The 25,213-nt window shown below is 40.9% G+C and overlaps 1 protein-coding gene across 14 annotated transcripts in view; it reads left to right on the top strand.

Moving 5' to 3' along the window:
* Positions 1-25,213, top strand: part of LOC133498603 (liprin-alpha-1-like) — a 131,274-nt gene that overhangs the window by 75,367 nt on the left and 30,694 nt on the right. For all 14 annotated transcript variants that reach the window (XM_061815668.1, XM_061815666.1, XM_061815671.1 and 11 more), the window contains 7 exons: positions 9,218-9,301; positions 9,408-9,539; positions 17,432-17,494; positions 17,599-17,678; positions 17,821-17,971; positions 19,347-19,570; positions 19,669-19,900. In XM_061815668.1, the coding sequence (XP_061671652.1) occupies positions 9,218-9,301; positions 9,408-9,539; positions 17,432-17,494; positions 17,599-17,678; positions 17,821-17,971; positions 19,347-19,570; positions 19,669-19,900 (966 nt within the window). The remainder of the gene's footprint in view (positions 1-9,217; positions 9,302-9,407; positions 9,540-17,431; positions 17,495-17,598; positions 17,679-17,820; positions 17,972-19,346; positions 19,571-19,668; positions 19,901-25,213) is intronic.

The raw sequence follows: 25,213 nt of genomic DNA, 5'->3' as shown, positions 1-25,213 counted from the left end.
AGATCCTCAGAAAATTACAAGTACTTCAATTTTCTCTTTTTTTTCATCCCTCATCTTTTTTTTTCATGGCATTAAAGCAAACAATACTTTCTAATTCAAAGGGATTTACAAATTACACTCGATTGTTGCATACATGAAGTCAGTGTTTTTGATTGTCTGGTGGTGACTGTAATTTTAGTGGTCACTATAATTTAGATAACCTGCAAAGCAGGACAATCAGTGCCAAGTACGTCTTCAAAACAAAAACAACAAAAATAAACAGCAATGTTGGATGCCTGTGTGTGTGTATGCAAATCATGAGTAAAGCGTTACTCTGTCTTTGGGGCAGCCGGGAGTCAACCAGCGGTAAGACGAACCGGGTCTCCCACCACCAGTCTCTTTTCCCTTTCTCCTCTGGACAGTCTCTGATCCGGTGCCAGTCAATTTCACTTCTTTCCACAATGAAAGCATCTTCTTGCACCATCTCCATCCCCTCCCATCATCAACCTCCTCAAATCTGGTTCAGCGATGCTTTGCTGTTCATGACGCCGCATGGCCTGGAGGAGGGAGGCGACACCACCTAGCGACAGTGTCACTGCAACAGGCGTTGTGAGGGTAGGGGGTGCGGGGCGTGTAGAAGGCCGTGCTGTGGGTCATAGGAGGCCATTGTGTTGTTGGTCTCCTTCAAGATTGCACTCTTCCTGAGTCTTGTCATAGGGTGAACCCAGCTCACGACCACAAACTGACATTCGCCCCTTGGCCACAAACTGACATTCTCCCTTTGGGCAACTCAGACAGATCAAACCACAGGCGATGCACTTATCAGTAACCTGCCCTAAACATAGTCTATTCAGAAAGCTTCTATTCCTGTTGCCATCCAAGTCTAATAGTAAAGCACATTTCCAGACATTTGACAGTTTTTTTCTACACCTTCAAATTCTTTGTTGTTTCTCAATTAACTTTTTTTTGTTCAACTCCTTTAGTTGTGGTTGTTTCACACTGATATTTTGGTTTTGCTCTTCCCACTTCCCATTTTTCAGAAGCGCTTCACTTTATTGCAATAGTCGAACGTCTTCAAAATTGTCGGGGCCTCATACCCCAAACTGCCGGGTCTTGGGGCACGAAACCCCTCACTAAATTTAAACCTGGGGCCTCGAACCCCTCATTGTCAGGTCTTGGGGCCTTGAACCTCTCACTGAACTTTATTGTAAGGATTCGAACCTTACCAATGGAATGTTGGGAGAGCAACAATGGCAATACCACTTAATACAAAGGCAAGATTGTTTCAAATACAATACACCATATGAAATGTTGTGATTTTCAAGTAATTCAATTTTTTTTACTGTAATTCTTTGAGGAATAACAGCTCTGTTTGGATACTGAGATCATGGCCGACATCCAGAGCCCTGGCAGCCATCCTTAATTTTTTGGGTGGAGGCAAGACTTGAGGATTGGTCCTGGATGATCTAGCACTCGAGACCTCTGGATCAGCCATCAATCCTAGGATCCCACTTCTGATACCAAACTATTTTGTCCAAATCTTTTTCTGACACAATAAGTAAGGAAGCAATCTTGTCTTTGTGGGTTTTTGTTACAAAAAGAATAGTCTTTGCTAAGAGGGGAAAAGATACAAATCTTACGAGTTGCCATCTCTTTCTGAAGTCCAGACTAAAAATCCCTTTGTTATTTTAAAGTGAGAGAGACAGAGAAAAACAAAACAATTATCTAATCAAAACAATTATTTATATGCAGCTGTACCAAGTTTTATACACATGGAGCAGTAGGGTAGCATAATGATAAAGCCTCTTAAGGACAAGTTTTATGAACATGATGACCGGGAAAGCTAGAACAACAAAAGTCTGTGAAAGTTGAAATAGATCTAATAGAACTAATATTTTATATAGATGAAATACATAAAAGGTCCAACACTGAAACTTAAATGAATTTCTGTTCGTCGTCATAGAGGTCTTTTTGGCATGCTTTGTCTGGCCCTGCACCATGGACCAGTTTGTCTTGTATGACCCTAGCAAGGGCTTGAAGCCCCCAAAAACTTTGCATAGTAATACACATCCAAAATCTGTAGTAAGAGAATATGATGTCCCTAAATATAAAAGAATAACGATAACCATATTTTGTTACATAGGAAGTGCTTGGATAGGTAAAGTACCAGACAAAATTGAAAAATATTCTCATTTAGCCCAAGTTGTGGCACTAATTTAGCCATTAAGCCTTTTGTAGTTATCTCTTCTTCTTCTTCCTCCTCCTCCTCTTCCTACTCCTTCTTCTTCTTCTTCTTCCGGCTTGTCCTGTTCGAGGTCACCACGGTGTCATCTTTTTCCATGTTAGCCTATCTCCTGCATCTTCCTCTATAACACCAACTGTCCTCATGGCTTCCCTCACAACATCTATCAACCTTCTCTTTGGTCTTCATCTCGCTCTTTTGCCTGGCAGCTCCATCTTCAGCACCCTTCTACCAATATACTCACCCTCATGTCTCTGGACATGTCCAAACCATCTAAGTCTGCTCTCTCTAACCTTGTCTCCAAAACATCCAACTTTGGCTGTCCCTCCAATGAGCTCATTTCTAATCTTATCCAACTTGCTCACTCCTTGAGAGAACCTCAACATCTTCATTTCTGCCACCTCCAGTTCTGCTTCCTTTTGTCTCTTCAGTGCCACCGTCTCTAATCTGTACATCAGGGCTGGCCTCATCACTGATTTATACACTTTGCCCTTCATCCGAGCAGAGACTCTTCTGTCACATAATACACTAGACACCTTCCGCCAGCTGTTCCAACCTGCTTGGACCTGTTTTTTCACCTCCTTACTACCCTCACAATTGCTCTGGATTGTTGGCCCCAAGTATTTGAAGACGTCCACCCTCGCTATCTCTTCTCCCTGGACCCTCACTCTTCCCCCAACACTCCTCTCATTCACACACTCAAATTCTGTTTTACTTAGGTTAATCTTCATTCCTCTCCTTTCCAGTGCATGTCTCCATCTTTCTAATTGTTCCTCTGCATGCTCCCTGCTTTCACTGCAAATCACAATGTCATCTGCGAATATCATGGTCCAAGTGGATTCCAGTCTACCCTCATCTGTCGGCCTATCCATCACCACAGCAAACAGGAAGGGGCTCAGAGCTGATCCCTGATGCACTCCCACATTCACCTTAAATTCTTCTGTCACAGCTACATCACACCTCACCACTGTTCTGCTATCCTCATACATGTCCTGTACTATTCTAGCATATTTCTCTGCCACACCAGACTTACGCATGCAGTACCAGTTTCTCTCTTGGTACTCTTTCATGGGCTTCAACTAGATCTACAAAGACACAATGTACAGTGAAGAAAATAAGTGTTTGAACACCCTGCTATATTGCAAGTTCTCCCACTTAGAAATCATGGAGGGGTCTGAAATTTTCATCGTCGGTGCATGTCCACTGTGAGAGAAATAATCTAAAAAGAAATATCCAGAAATCCCAATGTATGATTTTTTTTTTTAACAATTTGTGTGATACAGCTGCAAATAAGTATTTGAACACCTGTCTATCAGCTAGAATTCTGACCCTCAAAGACCTGTTAGTCCAGCTTTAAAAGTCCACCTAGACTCCATGTATTATCCTGAATCCGATGCACCTGTTTGAGGTCGTTAGCTGCATAAAAACACCTGTCCACCCCATACAATCAGTAAGACTCAAACTTGTAACATGGCCAAGACCAAAGAGCTCTCCAAAGACACCAGAGACAAAATTGTACAGCTCCACACGGCTGGAAAGGGCTACGGAGAAATTGTCAAGCAGCTTAGTGAAAAAAGGTCCACCATTGGAGAAATCATTAGAAAATGGAAAAAGCTAAACATTATGGTCAATTTTAATCGGAGTGGAGCCCCATGCAAGATATAACCTCGTAGAGTCCTCAATGATCCTTAGAAAGGTGAGGAATCAGCCCAGGATTACATGACAGGACTTGGTCAATGACCTGAAAAGAGCTGGGACCACCGTTTCCAAGGTGACTGTTAGTAATACACTAAGACGTCATGGTTTGAAATCATGCATGGCACTTAAGTTTCCCCTGCTTAAACCACGGAACATGTTAAGTTTCCCAATGACCATTTGGATGATGAGCATCATGCTTTGTGGTGTGTTTTTCTGCACATGGGACAGGACGACTGCACTGTATTAAGAGGATGACCACGGCCATGTATTGTGAAATTTTGGGGAAAACCTCTTTCCCTCAGTTAGAGCATTGAAAATGTGTCATGGCTAGGTTTTTCAACATGGAAACGTTTGACCTCTGTAATAGCAAACAAAAGCTACTGTACCAAATATTAACATTGGCTTTCTCAGGTGTTCAAATACTTATTTGCACCTATATCACACAAATAAATCGTTAAAAAAAATCATACATTGTAATTTCTGGATTTTTCTTTTTATATTCTCTATCTCATAGTGGACGTGCACCTAGGATGAAAATTTCAGACCCCTCCATGATTCCCAAGAGGGAGAACTTGCAATATAGCAGGGTGTTCAATTACTTATTTTCTTCACTGTAGCTCCTTCTGACGTTCTCTGTACTTTTCCACCAGCATCCTCATGGCAAATAATGCATCTGTGGTACTCTTTCTAGGAAACTATTACTGCTACTACTGTTGCTCGCAGATAGTTACTTCTTTCCTGAGACTAGACTCCGCTTCTCTTTCCCATAACTTCATTGTGTGGCTCATAAACTTTATTCCTCTATAGTTCCCCCAGCTGTGCAAATCACCTTTTTTCTTAAAAAAGGAACTAGCATACTTTTCCTCCATTCTTCTGGCATCTTCTCTCCCGCTAGTATTCTATTGAATACGTTGGTCAAAAACTCCACAGCAGCCTCTCCAAATTGCTTCCATACCTCTACCGGTATGTCATCAGGACCAACTACCCTTCCATTTTTCATCCTTTGTAGTGCCTTTCTGACTTCCCCCTTAGTAATCATTGCTACTTCCTGGTCCTTCACACTTACCTCTTCAACTCTTCCTTCTCTCTCATTTTCTTCATTCATCAACTTCTCAAAGTATTCTTTCCATCTGTTTAGCACACTACTGGTACCAGTCAACACATTTCCATCTCTATCCTTAATCACCCTTACCTGCTGCACATCCTTCCCATCTCTATCCCTCTGTCTGGCCAACCTGTAGAGATCCTTTTCTCCTTCTTTCGTGTCCAACCTGGTGTATATGTCGTCATATGCCTCTCGTTTAGCATTTGCTGCCTCTACCTTTCCACTACGTCGCATCTCAATGTATTCCTTTCACCTATCCTTAGTCCTCTCAGTGTCCCACTTCTTCTTTTGTAACCTCTTTCCTTTTATGACTTCTTGTGTTTTGGGGTTCAACCACCAAGTCTCTTTCTCCCCTTTCGTACAAGAAGACACACCAAGTACTCTCCTGCCTGTCTCTCTGATCGCCTTGGCTGTCCTAGTCCAGTCTTCCGTGTGCTCCTCTTGTCTCATCTTTTTCTGAAAGGCCGCAAAACATTCTTCGTTTCTCAGCTTCCACCACATGGTTCTCTGTTCTACCTTTGTCTTCTTAATTTTCCTTTCCACCACCAGAGTCATCCTACACACCACCATACCCATGCTGTTGAGCTAAACTCTCCCCTACCACTACCTTACAGTCAGTAACCTCCTTCAGATTACATCGTCTGCACAAAATATAATTCACAATAATTGTTAGTGCCTCTTTTGGAAAAATGTGTTCACTACTGCCATTGCCATCCTACACCACCATCTGACCCTCAAAGTTCCTTTCCCGGATGCCGTACTTACTAGTCACTTCTTCATCGCCCCCGTTTCCTTCACCAATATTACCATTACAATCTGCACCAATCACAACTCTCTCTCTGTTTGGGAGGCTCAGAACCACTTCATCTCGCTCCTTCCAGAATTTCTCTTTGAACTCCAGGTCACATCCTACCTGTGGGTCATGGCCTCTCATCACATTATACATCACACCCTCAATTTCAAATTTCAGCCTCATCACTTGATCTGATACTCTTTTCAACTCTAAGACATTCTTAGCCAGTTCTTCCCTGAAAATAACCCCTACTCTATTTCTCTTCCCATCACTCCGTGGTAAAATAATTTAAACCCTGCTCCTAAATTTCTAGCCTTACTCCCTTTCCACCTGCTCTCTTGGATTCACAATATATCAACCTTTCTCCGAATCTTGTCAACCAACTCCTAAGGTTTTACTGCCATCATCCTAACATTCAAAGTCCTTGCACTCAGTTGTAGGCTCCATGCATTCCTCATCCTTTTCTGCGACGAATCCGGTTTCCTCCTCTTCTTTATCTTCGACCCACAGTAGCTGAACCGACACCCTGCAGGTTAACGGTGCCGGGGCGGGCATTGATAACCCAGGCCGCGACCGATCCGGTATGGTATTCTTTAGTTTTTTGTTTGGCAAAATTTATGCCAGATGCCCTTCCTGATGCAATCCTCTGCATTTATCTGTGCTTGGGACCAGCATACAGATTGCACTGGCTTGTGCCCCCTTAGTACTGCATTGTAGTCATCTCTTTTCATCGTGGATTAAAAAAAATTTCACTGCTATCCGCTTTTTTTTTCACATTTTGTAATGTTACAGGTTCATTCCGAAATGGAATGTTTATTTTTTTCCTCAAAATTGTATACACAACACCCCACAATGATGAAACATGAATAATCTTTTTTCAACTTTGTTAAAAAAATAAAATCACATATGCATCAGTAGGCTACACAGTGGAGCAGCTGTAGAGCATTGGCCTTGCAGCTCTGAGCACCAGGGTTCAAATCCCGGCCTCCCCCTGTGTGGAGTTTGCATGTTTTCCCCGTGCATGCGTGAGTTTTCTCTGGGCACTCAGGTTTCCTCTCACATCCCCAAAACATGCATTAATTGGAGACTCTAAATCGCTCCGAGGTGTGATTGTGAGTGCGACTGTTGTCTGTCTCCATTCGCGCTGTGATGGCCTGGCAACCAGTTCAGGGTGTACACTGCCTCCTGCCCGATGAGCTCTGGAATAGGCTCGGGCACTCCTGCGACCTTTGTGAAGATAAGTAGCTAAGGGATGGATGGATGGATGGAGGTGTTTGGGGTGCAGTGGGGTGTGGGTGGTTGGTTGGATGGATGGATGGGTGTACATAAGTATTCACAGCCTCTGCCACAATGCTGAAAATTGAACACAAATGCATCATTTCTGCTGATCATCCTTGCGAGGTTGCTCCAGTTTAATTGGAGTCCACCTTTGATAAATTCAATTGATGGGGCATGATTTGGAAAGGCACACATCTAAGGTCTCATGTTGCAGCATGTTCTTTTTTTCTTTTCTTAATCCTTAAAATAAATATGACAAAAATGGTTTTCTTTACTTAGACAGTTGTACCTCTATTTACAAAATTAATCCATTCTGGAAGTCTTTCGGAAGTAGAAACGCATTTTACATGTAAATAGCCGTTCCAAGCCCCCCGACCACTCCCCTCATCCCCCAACACCAAAAATAAGCATTGAAAGTGTACACAATCTAAAGAATAACGAAAAAAATGTTCATTTACCTTAAAAATAAGCACTGAAAGTGTACATAATGTAAAGAAAAATGAAAAAATTATGTTCATTTACATTTGCCGTTGAGGAATGATGCGAAGAGAAGGGTGATTCTTTTGAATAAATTCTGAAATGTAATGGAATTTCGGCAACACTTCTTTTATTCTGGCTGGTAGAATAGTGTCTGCCTCCTCCGCTACTCCATTCTCACTAAACTGCTCTTGCATTGCCGTCTGTTGCATCGCCCCCAGCTCCTTTAGCTCCTCCGTCGAAAGATCTTTGTGGTGCTCCTGAACGTCCAAAGATCCTCGTGGTGCTCCTGAACCAACTCATTGATGTCCTCCACAGCCTTTCCCACCAAAACAATTTCCTCAAGTTCACGTTCAACCTCCACTTCGATCCTCTCAAAATTCCATGGAGCAACAGCATGAGCCCACATGCACGCATGCCTTTTTCATATTCCTCAACAATTTCTTGTTTTGTTTTAATGCACAAAACAACTCTCGTCTTCTTCTCACTGGCACTAGCCCTCAATTTCTTGGGGGTCATGGTGAAAAAAGATGAATAAATCTGTGAAGAAGTTGTACAGTACAAGTTTGCACGAGCGAATGACAATGGATTCGGTGACAAAGATCCAAGAAGTTCATCAAGGGTAAAGATTGATGTCCCTCCTAGCCAATGGAGGGATGTAATGCCAGAAAGATCCTACGTGATAGCCAATGGTAGAGCAGCTTTCTCACGCCACACAAACCAAGATACAGGATGTGTGTCATGGGTAAAGATTGACGTCCCGCCTCGGGAATGTGCTCCCAGGAAGCTGCTCCAGCGATAGCCAATTGGAGAGCAGGTCTATCCTACCACTTTCAAACCAAGATACAGTACATGATGTTTACGTTTAGTGGAATCCACTGCCATTTTTTTCCTATCGTATCCTGAATTTCCTTCGTAACTAAAGACAACATTTTTCCGTGGAGACTTTTCGTAACCTGAATTTTTCGTTAATAGAGATGTTTTCAGTAGAAGTATGACTTCAGTCTATAATTTCACAGATCAAAATTGGAAGTTAAACTTAAAACACCATTATCAAGCAGAATTGTCACATGGTGCATCATTCTATCCAGGATGCGCTGTAAGAAAAAAAACATTTAATTCTGAATGCTCATTGTCATTTGGATAGTGGGCTAACAGACAAAACGTGTTGCCTTCATCATAGGGCTTAAATAAGGCTTTTCATTTTTTTGCGGCTCCAGCCAGATTTGTTTTTTTAATTTTTTGATCCAATATGGATGGCTCTTTCGACATTTTGATTTGCCGACCTTCGGTAAAGATACAGATAGCTGTTGTGTTATGCAATGGTCTGCTTTTTATGTTATTTACTTATTTTCTTTGTCCTAAACTTGTGCATCTTCACTGCTAGTAGACATTATTTGATTTATATAAACCTTCACTGTTAGTAGACATTTTTTGATTTATATGAACACAATTGCTCCATCCTTTTGAAGCACTTCGCCTTTGTTCTACAACCTTGTAAAGAATTATTGGGCACTGCAAGAGAGAGCAAAGCCTAGCTGTGGAGACACATATAACTTTTTGAGAGAATTAAATATGGTAAGCCACTGACCAGGCAACATACTAAGAAGCATAAACGCTTTTTCCACTGCTGTTTCTTGCTCAGGCAGAGGAACGCCATGGTAATGTGGAGGAGAGATTGAAGCAACATGAGGCACAGTTGGAGGAGAAGAATCAGGAACTGCTCAGGGTAAGAAAGGGGTGCGCTGGGAAGTCCGAAGTCATTGGGCCAATCTCCAACATATTGTGCTGTACTTGAATAATCAACATTGGACATTTTTAAATTTCTCATTCAGGCAAGGCAAAGAGAGAAGATGAATGAGGAGCATAACAAGCGTCTCTCTGAGACTGTGGACAAGCTCCTGTCTGAATCAAACGAGAGACTCCAGCTTCACCTAAAAGAGAGGATGTCTGCTCTGGAGGACAAGGTATTTGTCATCCATTTGTGTTGTGATTGCTCATTTAGTCTTAGACTGTACGCTGTGTGCCAGTTGATATATAGTCATGATTAAAATTATTAGAACCCCCGGTATTTATCTAAAAAAAATATCTATCATTACATTTAGAAAAGAGAAATAATTTTGGTATTCCTAATTGACCTGTTTTTCAGGACTGTATTTTCCATTATCAATAAATTTACGAATGAACGTGTTGGTTATTGGTAGGGATATCTCAGCACGTCCACTATATTGAATGTGTCAGTTTTAGTTCTATTTGTACCGAATGCCACACTCCAACAATGCTCCCAAGTTTCCGAATGTTTCGGGGTGCAGCAAGCATGCCAGGAGTTAACTTCCCAGCTTACCCTCTGTTGATATTTTGTGCCAATGTTTTATCTCTCTGACGAAGTGTAATGCAACTATATGTTCATAAGAAGAGCTAGGTGTTTATCTGTAAGGGATTGTATAAAAAATGTATGCAATGTTGTGTACACTTGCCGTCAATAATTTCTATCAGTTCCTTTCTCGGTTCAGTCAAGCTAAGCTGTGAGGATGCTGAGCAGGAGTGGAAATACCGCCTTATGTGACTTACCCTCAGATCTTGGTCAAACAATACAGTCATGGTGCAGGGAGGTTGGCACCTGACCGAAAGTGATTTGTTTGTATTTTGTCCAATGTGAATGAAGTACCATAATTTTTCCAAGTATAATTCAAGAATTTAAGATTCAAGGAGTCAAGTACTTTGTCATACCAGCTGACACCGAGATCTTATGGCACATTTGTTGTCAAAGGTCCCGCATTATTCCAGTAAGTGTCAATGGGCAGGAGGCAAGGTAATGGTTGCAGGTCAATCACAGGGCACATGGAAACAGACAACAGTCACATTCACAATCACACCTAGGGGCAATTTAGAGTCTCCAATTAATGCATGGGCCCCTTCCTGGAACATTCACTGGAAATAACATTCGTTTGAGTTTAACTATACGTCGTTTTGCTAATTAGCCTGTGTTACACGCAACTATACTGTATTTGTACTTCTATTATGTTGTTTCATGTTGTATTGTGTTGTGTGTGATTAAATTGTGTAAAAAGTGCTTTGTTATATTCTCCTGGTTTGACCAAGGGGATTTATTCTAAATTCCCACATAACATGTGCTATAAAGTCTGCGACCAGTTAGTCCCCCCCCCAACATTTTTTTTTTCATAGCTCTGTACAGACCTACCTGTCATTTGGAACACAAAAAGCTCTTATCCTTTGCTCCTGTGCAATCCATTTTTCACGACAAATTGGGTCTTTTGGAAACATGAATCCATCCTCCCTAGTCTTCGAACAAAATCCAGCAACACAACCAGCCGGCATTTTGGCTAACACGGAGAAAAAACAGCTAATTGCTGCCTGGTAAAATAGGTAACTACATTAGACCCTGCTCCGGTCGGTGTCTGCAATAAATGTCACTTCCTGGTTCTTGTTCAACTCTATATACAGTCGAGTGAATTTTCATGGCAGGAGATGGAAAAAATCAATATGAAAAAACGTTCTGACGTGCTGTGAACAAACAGATGAGTCCATTCCGGCAGATTTATTTATTTATTTTTTTGGGGGGGGTTGACAACATTAAACTACCTTGGTTACTTTTTGGTTAACAACATTAAATTTCACGTTTTAAATGTCAGAGGAGCATTAAGATACTTGAATTCCTCTACTTGGGGCAGGTTCTCATCCCTGACCTGGAGAAAGCACTCCACCCTTTTCTCACTGAGGACCACTGTCTCAGCTTTCGAGCCTGATTTTCACACACAAACCGTCCCACTGAGAGTTGATGATGGCTTGATGAAGCCACGGAACTACAGTGAAGAAGAAAAGGATTTGAACACCCTGCTATATTGCAAGTTCTCCCACTTAGAAATCATGGAGGGGCCTGAAATTTTCATCGTAGGTACATGTCCACTGTGAGAGAGATAATAAAAAAGAAAAATCCAGAAATCACACTATGATTTTTATTTTTTTTTAAATGATTTATTTGTGTGATACAGCTCCAAATAAGTATTTGAACACCTGAGAAAACCAATGTTAATATTTGGTACAGTAGCCTTTGTTTGCAATTCCAGAGGCCAAACACTTCCTGTAGTTGTTAACCACGTTTGCACACACTGCAGGAGGGATTTTGGCCCACTCCTCCACCCAGATATTCTCTAGATCAGACTGGTTTCTGGGCTGTCGCTGAGAAAGAGCTCCCTCAAAAGATTTTGTATTGGGTTTAGGTCTGGAGACTGGCTAGGCCACGGCAGAACCTTGATATGCTTCTTACGGAACCACTCCTTGATTTTACTGGCTGTGTGCGTCGGGAAATTGTCATGTTGAATGACCCAGCCATGACCCATCTTCATTGCTCTGACTGAGGGAAAGAGATTGTTCCCCCAAATCTCACAATACATGGCCGCGGTCATCCTCCCCTTAATACAGTGCAGTCGTCTTTGTCCAATGTGCAGAAAAACACCCCTAAAACATGATGCTATCACCACCATGCTTCATGGTAGGGATGGTGTTGTTGGGATGGAACTCATCATTTGTCTTCCTTCAAACACGCATTTTGGTCTCATCCAAGACTCCTCTGTATCATCCAAATGGTCATTGGTAAACTTAAGATGGGCCTTGACATGTTCTGGTATAAGGAGAGAAGCCTTCCGTGCCATGCATGGTTTCAAACCATTACGTCTTAGTGTATTACCAGCAGTCACCTTGGAAACGGTGGTCCCAACTCTTTTCAGGTCATTGACCAAGTCCTGTCGTGTAGTCCTGGGCTGATTCCTCACCTTTCTAAGGATCATTCAGACCCCACGAGGTGTTGTCTTGCATGGGGATCCACTCCCATTGAGATTGACCCCCATGTTTAGCTACTTCCATTTTCTAATGATTGCTCCAACAGTGGACCTTTTTTTCACCAAGCTGCTTGGCAATTTCTCTGTAGCCTTTCCAGCTGTGTGGAGTTGTTCAGTTTTGTCTCTGGTATCTTTGGACAGCACTTTGGTCTTGGCCATGTTACAAGTTTGAGTCTTACTAATTGTATGGTGTGGACAGGTGTCTTTATGCAGCTAACGACCTTACACAAGTGGATCTGATTTAAGATAATACATGGAGTGAAGGTGGACTTTTAAAGGCGGACTAACAGTCTTTGTGGGTCAGAATTGTAACTGATTGACAGATGTTCAAATACTTATTTGCAGCTGTATCACACAAATAAATCATGAAGAAATCATACATTGGGATTTCTGATTTTTTTTTTTTTTTTTTTTTTTTTTTTACACTCTCTCACGGTGAACATGCACCTATGATGAAAAATTCAAATCCCTCCATGATTTCTAAGTGGGAGAAATTGCGATGTAGCAGGGTGTTCAAATACTTATTTTCTTCACTGTATATCATCTTCAAAAGCAGAAATGTAATGAGGATGTCACACAACTGGACCCCCTCTAAGGTTTGGCTACACTTGGAGATTCTGTCCACCAAGGCAATGAACAGAATTTGTGACAAAAGGCAGCCCTGGTAGAGTTCAGTCCTCACCGGAAATGAGTCAGATTTATTCCTCGCAATGGCGACCAGTCCTCATCAAGCGTTTCGGTACTCCTTACTCCCAAGCAGCCCCCACAGGACCAACTAAGGGACACAGTCGAGCACCCTCTCCAAGTCCACAAAGTATATGTAGATTTGTTGGGTAAATTCTCATGCACCCTCAAGGACCCTGCTGAGGTTGTGGAGCTGGTCCACTTTTCCATAGCCAGGACAAAAACCACATTGCTCCTCTTGAGTCTGAGATTTGACTTTCTGGTGGACCTTTCTCTCCAGCACCCCGTACCAGGTTGGCTGAGGAGTGTGATTCCCCCTGTAGTTCATAAAAATAGAGACCACCACCAAAGTCTTTTCATCCAGAAGCACCGTCCCCAATGTCCATGCAATGCTGCAGAGGTGTGTGAACCAAGACAGCCTCATAAAATCCAGATTCATTAGAAATCCCCAGAAAATCTCATCCATCCCCGGGACCTTGACCTAAACACCAGAAATCGGAGAGCAGCCTCAGACTCCCCAGATTCTGCTTCCTAATTATAAGGTGTATCAGTGGGAATTGAGGTGTTCCTTCTTACCACTTATCAAAGCATCCTAAGTAGTGGTCAGCAGTGCTCCATACACAATATACAGTGAAGAAAACAAGTATTTGAACACCCTGCTATATTACAAGTTCTTCCACTTAGAAATCATGGAAGGGTCTGAAATTTTCATCGAAGATACATGTCCACTGTGAGTCCCTCAGTCAGAGCAATGAAGATGGGTCATGGCTGGGTCTTTCAACATAACAATTACCCGACGCACACAGCCAGAAAAATCAAGGAGTGGCTCCGTAAGAAGCATATCAAGGTTCTGCTGTGGCCTAGCCAGCCTCCAGACTTAAACCCAATATAAAATCTTTTGAGGGAGCTGAAACTCCTTGTTTCTAAGCAAAAGCCCAGAAACCTGGCTGATCTAGAGAAGATCTGTGTGGAGGAGTGGACCAAAATCCCTCCTGCAGTGTGTGCAAACCTGGTGAACGACTACAGGAAACATTTGACCTCTGTAATTGCAAACAAAGGCAACTGTACCAAATATTAACATTGGTTTTAATTTTAAATATTAACATTGGTTTTCTCAGGTGTTCAAATAATTATTTGCAGGTGTATCACACAAATAAATCATTAAAAAAAAAACGTGATTTTTGGAATTTTTTTTTTTTTTTTTTTTTGATATTGTCTCTCTCACAGTGGATGTGCACCTACGATGAAAACTTCAGACCCTTTGATATTTAAGTGGGAGAACTTGCAATATAGCAGGGTGTTCAAATACTTAGTTTCCTTACTGTATTCAGTCTTGATGGTGCTCTGCTTCCCCCTCCTGAAATCCCGGAGGCTGGACCAGATTTTTCTTTCAAGCCATCCAAAAGGTGTTTTCATGGCGTCACCAAACTCCACCCATCTCTAGATTTTTGCTTCAATCAGGTCCATATTTAGTTGCATTCCACTTGTTCTGCAAGTAGCCATCGGAATACCTCAGTCCCACAGGCCAAAAAGGCCTGGTATGAGTCCTCTTTCAGCCTGACTCTATCCCTCATTGCTCGTGTCCACCAACGAGCTCAGGGATAATCCTCAAACCAGGGTTCATTCCCCCCAAATCATGCCTTTCCAGGTCTGTCATTGCCCATGTGAGCATTGAAGTCCACGCTCCAAGGTCTCCCAAAGGATGGGTACTCTGAACTGCCGTTTGGTCCATATCCTCAAACAACAGTCAGGACCTGTCCCTCCACCCAAAGACGGAGGAAAGCTACACTTTCTTCCACCGAAGATAAACCCCAATAAGCAGGCACCAAGCCATGGAGGCAAGAAGGGTACCCATACCTGGGCACCCAAGAGTGTAAGAGTTGGTTGACAGGTTGACTTTGGGAACCACTGGAATAGAGGCTACAGTAGAGGCTCGGGTTATGTTATGCATCCATTAGATGGAGCTGCGCTAAAGGGATTGTCAACAAAACAGATAGGGCATTCAAACTTTATTAATAGATTACAAACCAGTGTTCTGACAACTCCGTTCACTCCCAGAATGAATAAACAGTTGGTTTATTATTTTCCTCAAGGTAATGTCAATGATCTAGTTTTGTTGTTGTAGTACTAGTAGTAGTAGTGGTAGTAGTCGTCGTGGTATAGGAGTCATTTTGGGGTCTTTGCACAAACACACAAATGGAAATGAAATGCCATGTTTTGCGCAGTAATATTATCGCAGCATGCACCGCGCGCTACTTCTACAGGGATAAATGGAGTCGGCGGGTGCTTACCGAAGTTGCGAAACCTGTTGCGGCTCAATATTGATCCACATACAAGGCTTTTGCTTTTGGGAAAATTAAAGGCTTTTAGGTGCGCTTTATAGTGCGGGAAATACAGTAATTGCTTCTGAACTTTCACTTCATGTCTGAGCAAACACACTAAGCCCGAGAGGGCTCCCTTAGACCATTGTGAGCAACATTAGACGTATGCACTGTGGTCAGATCAGTGTCATTGAAGTTACATGGCTCATTAAAGATTCAGACTACAGCATTTACATTCCCATCAGAATATTTTTAAGAACAATTTTGTTTTTGCAAACCAACAATGAAACTGTCAACAAAGAAAAAATACATTGCTAACCAAACTAAGCCGACTATAACTATAAATTTGAAAGGTCGCTTCTATCTTCGTTTCAATTATTTTTTTAACCCACAATGATATCCCTGTCTGTTTTTCTTAGTGTAAAACGGAATTGTTGCTTTCAGAATATCTTTTGCAATGCAGGTTGAAAGCTGAATGATGCTCCCAAACCGTTTTATGGTTATGTTGCCTCCTATATTTAAAATACAAAATTAGCTTTTTGTGCACTGTATTGTCTGTGCTTTCATCTTCAATCAGGCTGTGCCAAGGTGGAATTTTAACATTACACACCATCTCATCCTGTACTTTCTACTTTGGCTACAGACCAGACCTTTTTTTACTCAAAAAAGAGAAAATCTCGTCCAGTTTCACCACTATTTCTTCTATTATTCACATACCCCGACTTTCATTAAAGCAACAGCAGCACTTTTTTTTCCACTTTTACCATTATTATCGAGAGTAAACACAAGCAGCATGTCTAACTCTTTGCTCTACGTTGCCCAGACTGTATTGCTAACTAAATCACTTGGTGGTGGACGGGGTTTGTAATTGAGTGTACCCCTTTAAAAGCTGGAGGGGGGCAGAGTCAGTTAGCCAGGACCAGCATTCCCCGCTACGCTCGTGAGGATAAGTGGCAAAGAAAATGGATGGATGGGTGGATGGATTTTCCACCATAGGTAATCAATTCTTTAAAAATAGGGTGTGATTTTCCAGACTTGGTTTCCCATTTTCATAGGTATACCGACGATGAAAATTACAGGCCTCTTTCATCTTTTCAAAGCGAACTTGACCAAATACCTTTTCCCCCACGATATATCTATACAATGTGAAATTAGTTTTTCCATTTCGTTGCACCAATGTGTAACACACACTATCAACTTTTGATTCTTTTTTTTTCGGCACGGTGGAATAGCATTTACCTCACTGTTCTGAGGGCCAATGTTCAATTCCTAACCCCGCTTGTGTGGAGTTTGCATATTCTCCCCATGCCCGTGCGGGTTTTCTCTGGACAATCCGGTTTTCTCCCACATCCCAAAAACATGCATGATAGGTTAATTGAAGACTCTAAATTGCACTTAGCTGTGAATGTGAGGGCAAATGGTTGTTTTTGTATTTGTGCCCTCTGATCGGCCGGAAAACAGATCAGGGTGTACCCTGCCCCTTGCCCAAAGAGAGGTTAGATAGGCTCCAGCACTCCTGCAATCCCTGTGTGGATAAGTGGCTGAGAAAATGGATAGACGGATTGTATTATTCAGTGAATAACAACCCTTTCTTGATTCTACTATGAGTGATACAAACTTGTTTCCTCCTCACTGAGGTACCATTTGGATCTGTTAACAGCTCATGTGAGACAAGGAACATGAAAATAAACCAACAAACCGCTCAAAGCTACATCTCTCGCAAGTTATCTACTGTGGTCTGAGAATGTACCATCCTTTAGTAAGTGAATGTGATACCTGATATTTGTGAACCTCTGGGTTGAATCACAAATTTAATAAAACACCACAGAAAAAATACCCTTAATGAATGGATTCTAGAGAATCTGCCAAGTCAAAAGAATTCCTGTTCCCATCAGTACTTTCCCTCAATTGTACAGCCCTGTACAATTTTGCCACTGTTTGGTAGTGACATGTCGTGGTGTACGTCACTATGTGTCTTATTGTTTCTCTCTTTAGAATACCATTATCAGAGAACTGGAGCACTCAAAGAAGCTGATTGAGGAGTCTCACCATGAAAAGGTGAAAGAATGTGTCCTTTAAGATTAAAAGTGCACATATATGCAATCAAGTGGTAATCTGTCTGGAAGTTAATCTAAAAATGTAATGTCCTTTCCTACATATAGGAGCAGCTCTTGATTCAGATTGAAACGATGAGGGCTGAGAACGAGCAGGATAGGAGCAGGAGCAACTCTTTACTACATGGGTAATTGGTTTGTGTTTAACCAGCATCTGTGACTTTCTCCTGGGAGTACGTTAAAATATAAATAAAAGTGAATGTTAAATGTTCATAAACGATGATAATATAATGTGCCCACCGAATGAGTTCTTTGCGTATATTTTGATAGAAGGTCACAGTTGGGAAGCACCCCAGACTTCAGATATCCAGTGTCTGCTTCCTCTATGATGGAGAGTAACTCAGACCACTATGGCAGCGCTCTTGTATTGAGACGGCCCCAAAAAGGAAGAGTAGCGGCACTTCGAGACGAACCATCCAAAGTGAGCTGTCCTATTTAATATTCTTCTATTGATTCAGTCAAAAAACGGCTCCACTAACCTAGTTAGGCCATCCATAAAAATATTTTGGTTTCCAGTAGCAAGAGTGGGGAAAAAAATGAGTCAGTAGGTAGGATTTTTTTTTTTTTTGTTTTGCAAAGGTCCATTCCATGATATTCTGATATATTTTGCCCCATATACTACCAATAAATATATTGAGTGTGTAAATTTAGGGTAGCTATTAGCTATAAATTACATAAATATTTATTTCTTCACATTTTCAACTTCCCAATAATGATTTAAAATCACTGATGTGCATAACTGGATAACATACATGGCTTCTTCTTTGGATACTGAACTTGGAAATGAGCCGCTGGCTCAGTCGACCTCTTCCAGCACTTCGTTAAAAAGGCGGTGGTTTCCCAGATCACTTTTTTTTTTTTAACGGGAAGGAAAGGTCTTGACTTTTCCTTGGCAGCTGCCATCATAGTGACAAATGCATCCATTTTGGGCCATTCAGCAGTGGCATTTTTCTTCAAATGAAAAATCACTCCCCAAAGATCCGGATCGAACTGTAATAATGTCTCAAAATCATGAATATTCACATTGGATGCCGCCGTGCGTTTGCCCCAGTTGCAGTGCTTTTATCTCTGACAGCATGTCATCTCCAAATTCTTCCAGGGCAATTTATTTGAATGCATCTCGGAGTGTTAAAGAAGGGCTCACCTTTCTCAACTTATTACTCATGATGTATTCGCCATTTAAAATAAGCGAGAAAGCAAACAGCATGCTGTCCGCCATGATAGGTGAAAGTGTGAGAAAGACGGCGGGAAAATCATTTCCTGATTGGTTAATATTTGAGACCGGACGCGGGTTACTTCCTTTGTCCAGACTTATGTCCCCTTTTGTGTTTAAAAAAAAAAAAAAAAAAAGAAAAGCTGACTTTTCCAATTTTATTTGCTTTTGAATATTTACGGTCTATCAGGATACGGGAAACCTAAATATTTTTATGGATGGCCCTAGTGAATGGCTTAATAGATCCCTTGGTGTATTACATACTCAACCCTCGTTAAAAATTTATTTAAAGGAGAAATTAGTTTCTTCCTGAAAAATAATTTAATGGTGGTATTGTTCATTGAAGTTATTTTTGTTGATATCCTACTTACCTGTTTCTTGTCCATCTTATTTAGTTATTTTTTCAAAATCTGCTTTCTGTTTGCTTTCCACCTTTGGATATCAGCGTCATGTAAGTCACGATGAAGGAGAAAAAAATTGTCATCCATTTGTCTGTAGTTTATTGATAACTAATGAAGTATTCAAGTGACTTCTAAATCTTCCTTGTCGTTCTTGTTTTACAATATTTGTTTCTTCAATTTAGGTGCAAACTCTGAATGAGCAGGAGTGGGAGCGTGTGCAGCAGGCCAATGTACTTGCTAATGTGGCCCAGGCTTTTGAGAGTGATATGGATGCCTCAGACCTGGAGGAGGATCGAGAGACTATCTTCAGCTCTGTTGATCTTTTATCCCCTGGTGGTCAGGCAGATGCACAGACTTTGGCCTTAATGCTGCAAGAGCAGCTTGACGCTATCAACAATGAAATTAGGTACCACAGCTATCAAGGCAAAAGCAACTTTTACAAATATATTTTTTTGTTCTATAGTGTTATTTACACACTTTTGATTTCTTTCTGTATTTCATTAGAATGATTCAAGAAGAGAAAGAAAACACAGCCATTCGAGCAGAAGAAATCGAGTGCAGGGTGGGGAGTGGTGAAAGCCTTGGTGGACGTTTCCGCTCCATGAGCTCCATACCCCCGTCACTATGTGCAGGCTCTCCTATGGGCTGCTCTCCTCCAGGATCTGGGCACTCAACGCCCAGACGTATTCCTCATAGCCCTCATAGAGAATTAGATCGGATGGGTGTCATGACCCTGGTAAGACTTAATATCTAGATAATATCTCTTAATATTGCTTTGTTTCTTCAAATGCAAACTCTCCAGTCAATTTGAAACTGTGTAATTTCACCAAAATGGTATAGTTTGATTTTAATAATATTCTGATCCATTTTGAATCCACCCGTTTTGATTATCTGTTAAAGTTGTATGTAGTATGTACAGTTCTTACCGGCCCAAAGTTGACCACAGAAATCAAGGGCTTCTTCAAATGTATATTGTAACACACACCCATGACTTTCTATCGATTTAAATATTTTCATATAGTATGTATATAAGTTTCCCTAATCAACTCTGAACACTTTTACTATTAGTTCTGAGGTTTACATATTAAATAACTATTAATAATAAAAATTACATAAATGAATGCTATTTAGTACTGTGACCCACCCTTTAGTTTTGACACTGTCATTTTAAATCACTGCTGGTGTAGTGCAGGGGTGGCCCACCAGTCAGAGATGAAGAGCAACATTTTTTACCGATTTATGGCAGAGAGCCACATCATACACATCAAAGAGCCGGATCATGCACAATCATACCCTCCTCACACACCTTTGCTCAGCCAGATTGATTGTAAATGTCACACACCGACATAAGAAAAATGCACTCCTGCAGAGTACCAAGACCACAAGCCGGTAATTGTAAAAAAATTAAATGAGTCCTCTTTCTCAAACTACCAGTTCAACCAAGTCGTTTCTTGTATGTCACAACTCTCATGTAATGCAACACTGAAATACTAACAACTGGAGGTCTGAGCGCATCAGTAGCCATGTTGTCTGATATTCTCTGTTCATCAGTGTGGTGGGACAGTTGAAAGTCTGATACCATTTGTTTAAGATTTTTGTTTTCAGGACACAAGGTTTCAGCACCATCACTGAGTTTAGTTAAATGTTTGAATAAATAGATTTAAAATGTTTTTAAATACAACAAACTTACCGTGTTGCTGTACTTGATCGTGACATTTTGATAGTCATCTGGCTGAGCGATTTATTTATTTATTTATTTATTTATTTATTTATTTATTTATTTATTGGGTGATTTCGATTTTGGCTTCTCACCATCACAAATTTTTTTAACAAAAACGATGAATGTGCTGAGATTTGAGTTATTTATGCAAATATATTATATATATTATGTTATATATATTTTACTGGTTTGACCAAGGGGATTTATTCTAAATTAACACGTAACATGTGCTATAAACTGTGAGACAAATTAGTCCCCGCCCAACTATTATTTTTTTTCTATAGCTCTATACACACCTATCTGTCATTTGGAACCCACAAACCTGGACCTGTGCAATCCGTTTTTCACGATGAATCAGGTCTTTTGAAAACGTGTGAAGAGTGAATCCATCCTCCCCAGGTTTCGAGCAAAATCCATTTTGGCTAACATGCAGAAAAACATTTTTTTTGCCGGTACAAGAGGTAAAGACACTCGACTCAGGTGCTGTAGCTGCCTGCAAAATACGTCACTTGCGTCTTCATCTTCAACCCAAAATCCTCGAGAGATTTTTCGTGGCAGGAGATGAAAAAAAATTTCAACATTCGGACATGCTGTGAACAAACTGAGGAATCCGGCTGATTATTTTTTTTGGTTAACAAAATTTTAAATTTCATGTTTCAGTTGTCAGTGGCACTTTAAATACAAGATTCGTCATTTTAGACCACCAATACAAAACCCTGTTGAGGGCCAAACAAACATTTGCATCCGATTACAGAAGGTATTTCCCTTCAAATAACAAATATTCAGACACAAATCTTGTAGCAACACATGCAGACAGATATGCATACATCACATGCATACATTATTTCTAATCAGTGAAAGAGTTTGGTAGTTTTTGCAATTTTCATCTCATGTTCTAAATGTGCACCTCCATGCAGGAAACGCACACTGCCCATAAGACGCCAAGGTGCATTTAGCAGGAACAGCTAATAGGAATAACTTTGTATACAAAAACACTTATACTCTTTCTTCCTGGCTGCCTTACATGAAATCATATTAAAATTTCCTTATACAGGTCAATTAGGATGATCATTTGTTTCCTCAGTGCCAGAATATTGACACGCACACAAACACACAACTGCATATCAATAAAAGGCCACCCCTAAGTGTGCCAATGTTTTTGTACTTTAATTTTTTTTATATATTGTCAAACCTGTGACTATTTTCTGACTGTTTATGAAGTAATATTTATGGATGAGCTTTAATTGTTAAATTCTAAGTATCAAAGTTTATCCCCAATAATAGTTTGTGATTTCAATTTTTTTATCATTTTTTTCCATAATCACCCAGCCCCACATAGTCACATAAGCAAATCGAGGTCACTTTCATGAGTCGCAAAGAATTACTCTGCTCCCTAGTTCCAAGCCCGTTACCAAAGTCACGCCGCTCCTCAAAAAAACAAAACAAAAAAAAACCTCAGAACAGAGCACCTTTTTGTTTTGGAATTTTGTAGGTAAAATACATGCTGTTTTGGGTTAAGGTCCAAGAAGATATTTTCTTTCTCCATACTTTGATCTTTCCGTCACTGTGGTTGGGGTTAAGATGGATCTGCTCAAAACGTTTGTGGGTCATCTCTGTACTTTGCAAAATCAAATCTGGCCTTTCGATTCTTTTTGCTGTTGAGTGGTTTGTATCTTTTGGCATGGCCTATGTAGTTCTTGTAGATTGTGATAGTTTCACCCTTGCCCTGTAGAGTTTGGCAAACAATTCTTTGGCAATTTAAAAAAAGATGTATCAAAAGTGGTGGCACGGTGGATCAGCTGGTAAAGCGTTGGCCTCACAGTTCTGAGGTCCCGGGTTCAATCCCGGACCCGCTTGTGTGGCGTTTCCATGTCCTCCCCGTGGCTGTGTGGGTTTTCTCCGGGCATTCCAGTTTCGTCCCACATCCCAAAAACTTGCAACATTAATTGGGCACTCTAAATTGCCCCTAGGTGCGATTGTGAGTGCGTTTGTTTGTATCTATGTGCCCTGCGATTTGTCTGGCAACCAGTTCAGGGTGTACCCCGCCTCCTGCCCGTTGACAGCTGGAACAGGCTCCAGCACTCCCCATGACTCTCGTGAGGATAAGGGGCAAAGAAAATGGATGGATGGATGTCTCCAAAGTAATCAGGAGAAGCTTCAACTTGCATCATGATAACCCAAAATACACTGCCAGCACAAATAATGGATTCCACCGGGGGGGGGGCTTGATTCATGAGTTGGTATGTAAAAATAATAATAAAAGAAATACTTGAAATTGTAATTGATTAAAGTAATTTTTTTTACTAGAAATATATTAAACCTTTCCATGATATCCTTGGAAAAGTTTTGTGTGTGTGTGTGTGTGTGTGTGTGTGGTGTGTGTGTGTGTGTGTGTGTGTGTGTGGTGTGTGTGTGGTGTGTGTGTGTGTGTGTGTGTGTGTGTGTCTGTCTGTCTGTCTGTCTGTCTGTCTGTCTGTCTGTCTGTCTGTCTACGCCAGTGGTTCCCAAAGTGGGGTCCACAGACCCCCAGGGGGTGAAAAATGTCTTTCCAGAGGGCCCACGAGACAATGTCTGAGACAGAGTAATAATCTATTTATTTTTCTGAAGAAAGGAATAAAAAAAAAAATATTCTGTCTCGCTATGTCTCACATCCTATCTATCCTATTTTGAGTATTTCTTTGTACCAGAATGGCATAGCTGTGTCCACCACTACATTATTGGCGAAAGTTGATGTTGGGGGTCCGGGAGCCCAGGTTGACTTTGGGAACCACTCGTCTATTTTCTCTCTCTCTCTCTCTCTCTCTCTCTCTCTCTCCCATCCATCCATTTTCTTAGCCATTTATCCTCACAAGGGTCTTGGGAGTCCTGGAGCCTATCCCATCGGGCAGGAAGCAGGGTCCACCCTGAAACGCAGGGTACATAGAGACAGACAACAGTCGCACTCACAATCACACCTAAAGTAAATTTTGAGTGTCCAATTTATGCATGTTTTTGGGATGTGTAAGGAGTGTCCAGAGAAAACGCATGCAGGTATGGGGAGAACATGCAAATTCCACACAGCACCTGGTCCTTAGAACTGTGAGGCCAATGGTTTACAGCTGCTTCACCATGCCTCCTAAATAGTGATCTGCTCATGTTCCTTTTTAACTTTTTTTTTACTTTTTTTTACTTTTTTTTTTTTTTTACACAAACATCTCCCAATATTGATCTGATATTGATCTGAAAGAGTCATCACCAAAAACCAAGCAACTATCTGCTTCTACTTTTTCTACTCAGAAGTAAGGACTATTGTAACCACGGGCTTTGGCACAAAAAACAGGATCCCAAAATCAGATAATTAAATATGTGACATCAGCTGCTTTTTTGACCGAAAACACCTCGTGGGGACTGCAACCTATCCGTTTCAGCACAACAGGGCAGGAAGGTTACTGTTGATGTTCACCTAAAGTGCCGTGAAGAAATATTTGCTATATAACACACAAAGGTTTCAAATCATCAAACCAACTTTAATATCACTCAGAGACAACCCAATGAAATACAAAATGCAGTTTTCAAATGACAATTCAATTTATTAAAGCACAAAAAAAATCTTAACCTTTCTGACCCTTGTGAAAAAGTAATTGCTTATTAAATCACAAAGTCATTGTGATTAACCACAAATTTGGGAAAGCTCAATCTGGAAAAGGTTACAAAGTCATTTCTAAGGCTTTGGAGCGCCAGCGAACCACTGTCAGCCATTATCTCCAAATCTGGTCAGTCACATTGGACTGCTATTGGATTGATCACTACTGTATTACTAGTAGTGTCGTGCGTGAAATTACTTCTCAGGGCAAAAAAAAAATTGCCAGCTCAACTTTGTCCCCCCTACATTTCAAGTCAGTGCAGCTATCAGACAAATATACCAAAATGCTGGCTTTTACAGGTTTTGTGAAAGATGACAGTGTCCCTCCCACACACAGAATTAGGGATTACACAGAATTTGAAAGGTTTTTTACGTAACACTCTATGATACTGCTTAGTTTTGGACGGTCTTGGTTCCCAAAGTCTTACATTTGTGACAGTATTGTAGTGAAGCAAATAAAAAATGTAGAATTGATTCCTGTACAGTATCGAGAAAGGAGGGTTGAGGTGTACTCTTTCTATTTGAGTAGCTTTTTCAATACTGACAATTACCACAGTCATTGACAAGTTTTCATTTCACAACTGGTGACTCATCATTGATATTCTTTTCAATACCATTTATCCTAACCAAGAGACATCAGACATTATGATCAAATTTATTTTTCTGTTTACCCCTCAGTTTCCTCTTCCTGTTTCCCTTTTATACTG

This window comes from Syngnathoides biaculeatus, chromosome 3, assembly GCF_019802595.1.
Source record: "Syngnathoides biaculeatus isolate LvHL_M chromosome 3, ASM1980259v1, whole genome shotgun sequence".
NCBI classification, from domain to species: Eukaryota; Metazoa; Chordata; class Actinopteri; order Syngnathiformes; family Syngnathidae; genus Syngnathoides; species Syngnathoides biaculeatus.
Note: the sequence above shows the minus strand (reverse complement) of the source record. Positions and strands in the feature narration are given on the sequence as shown.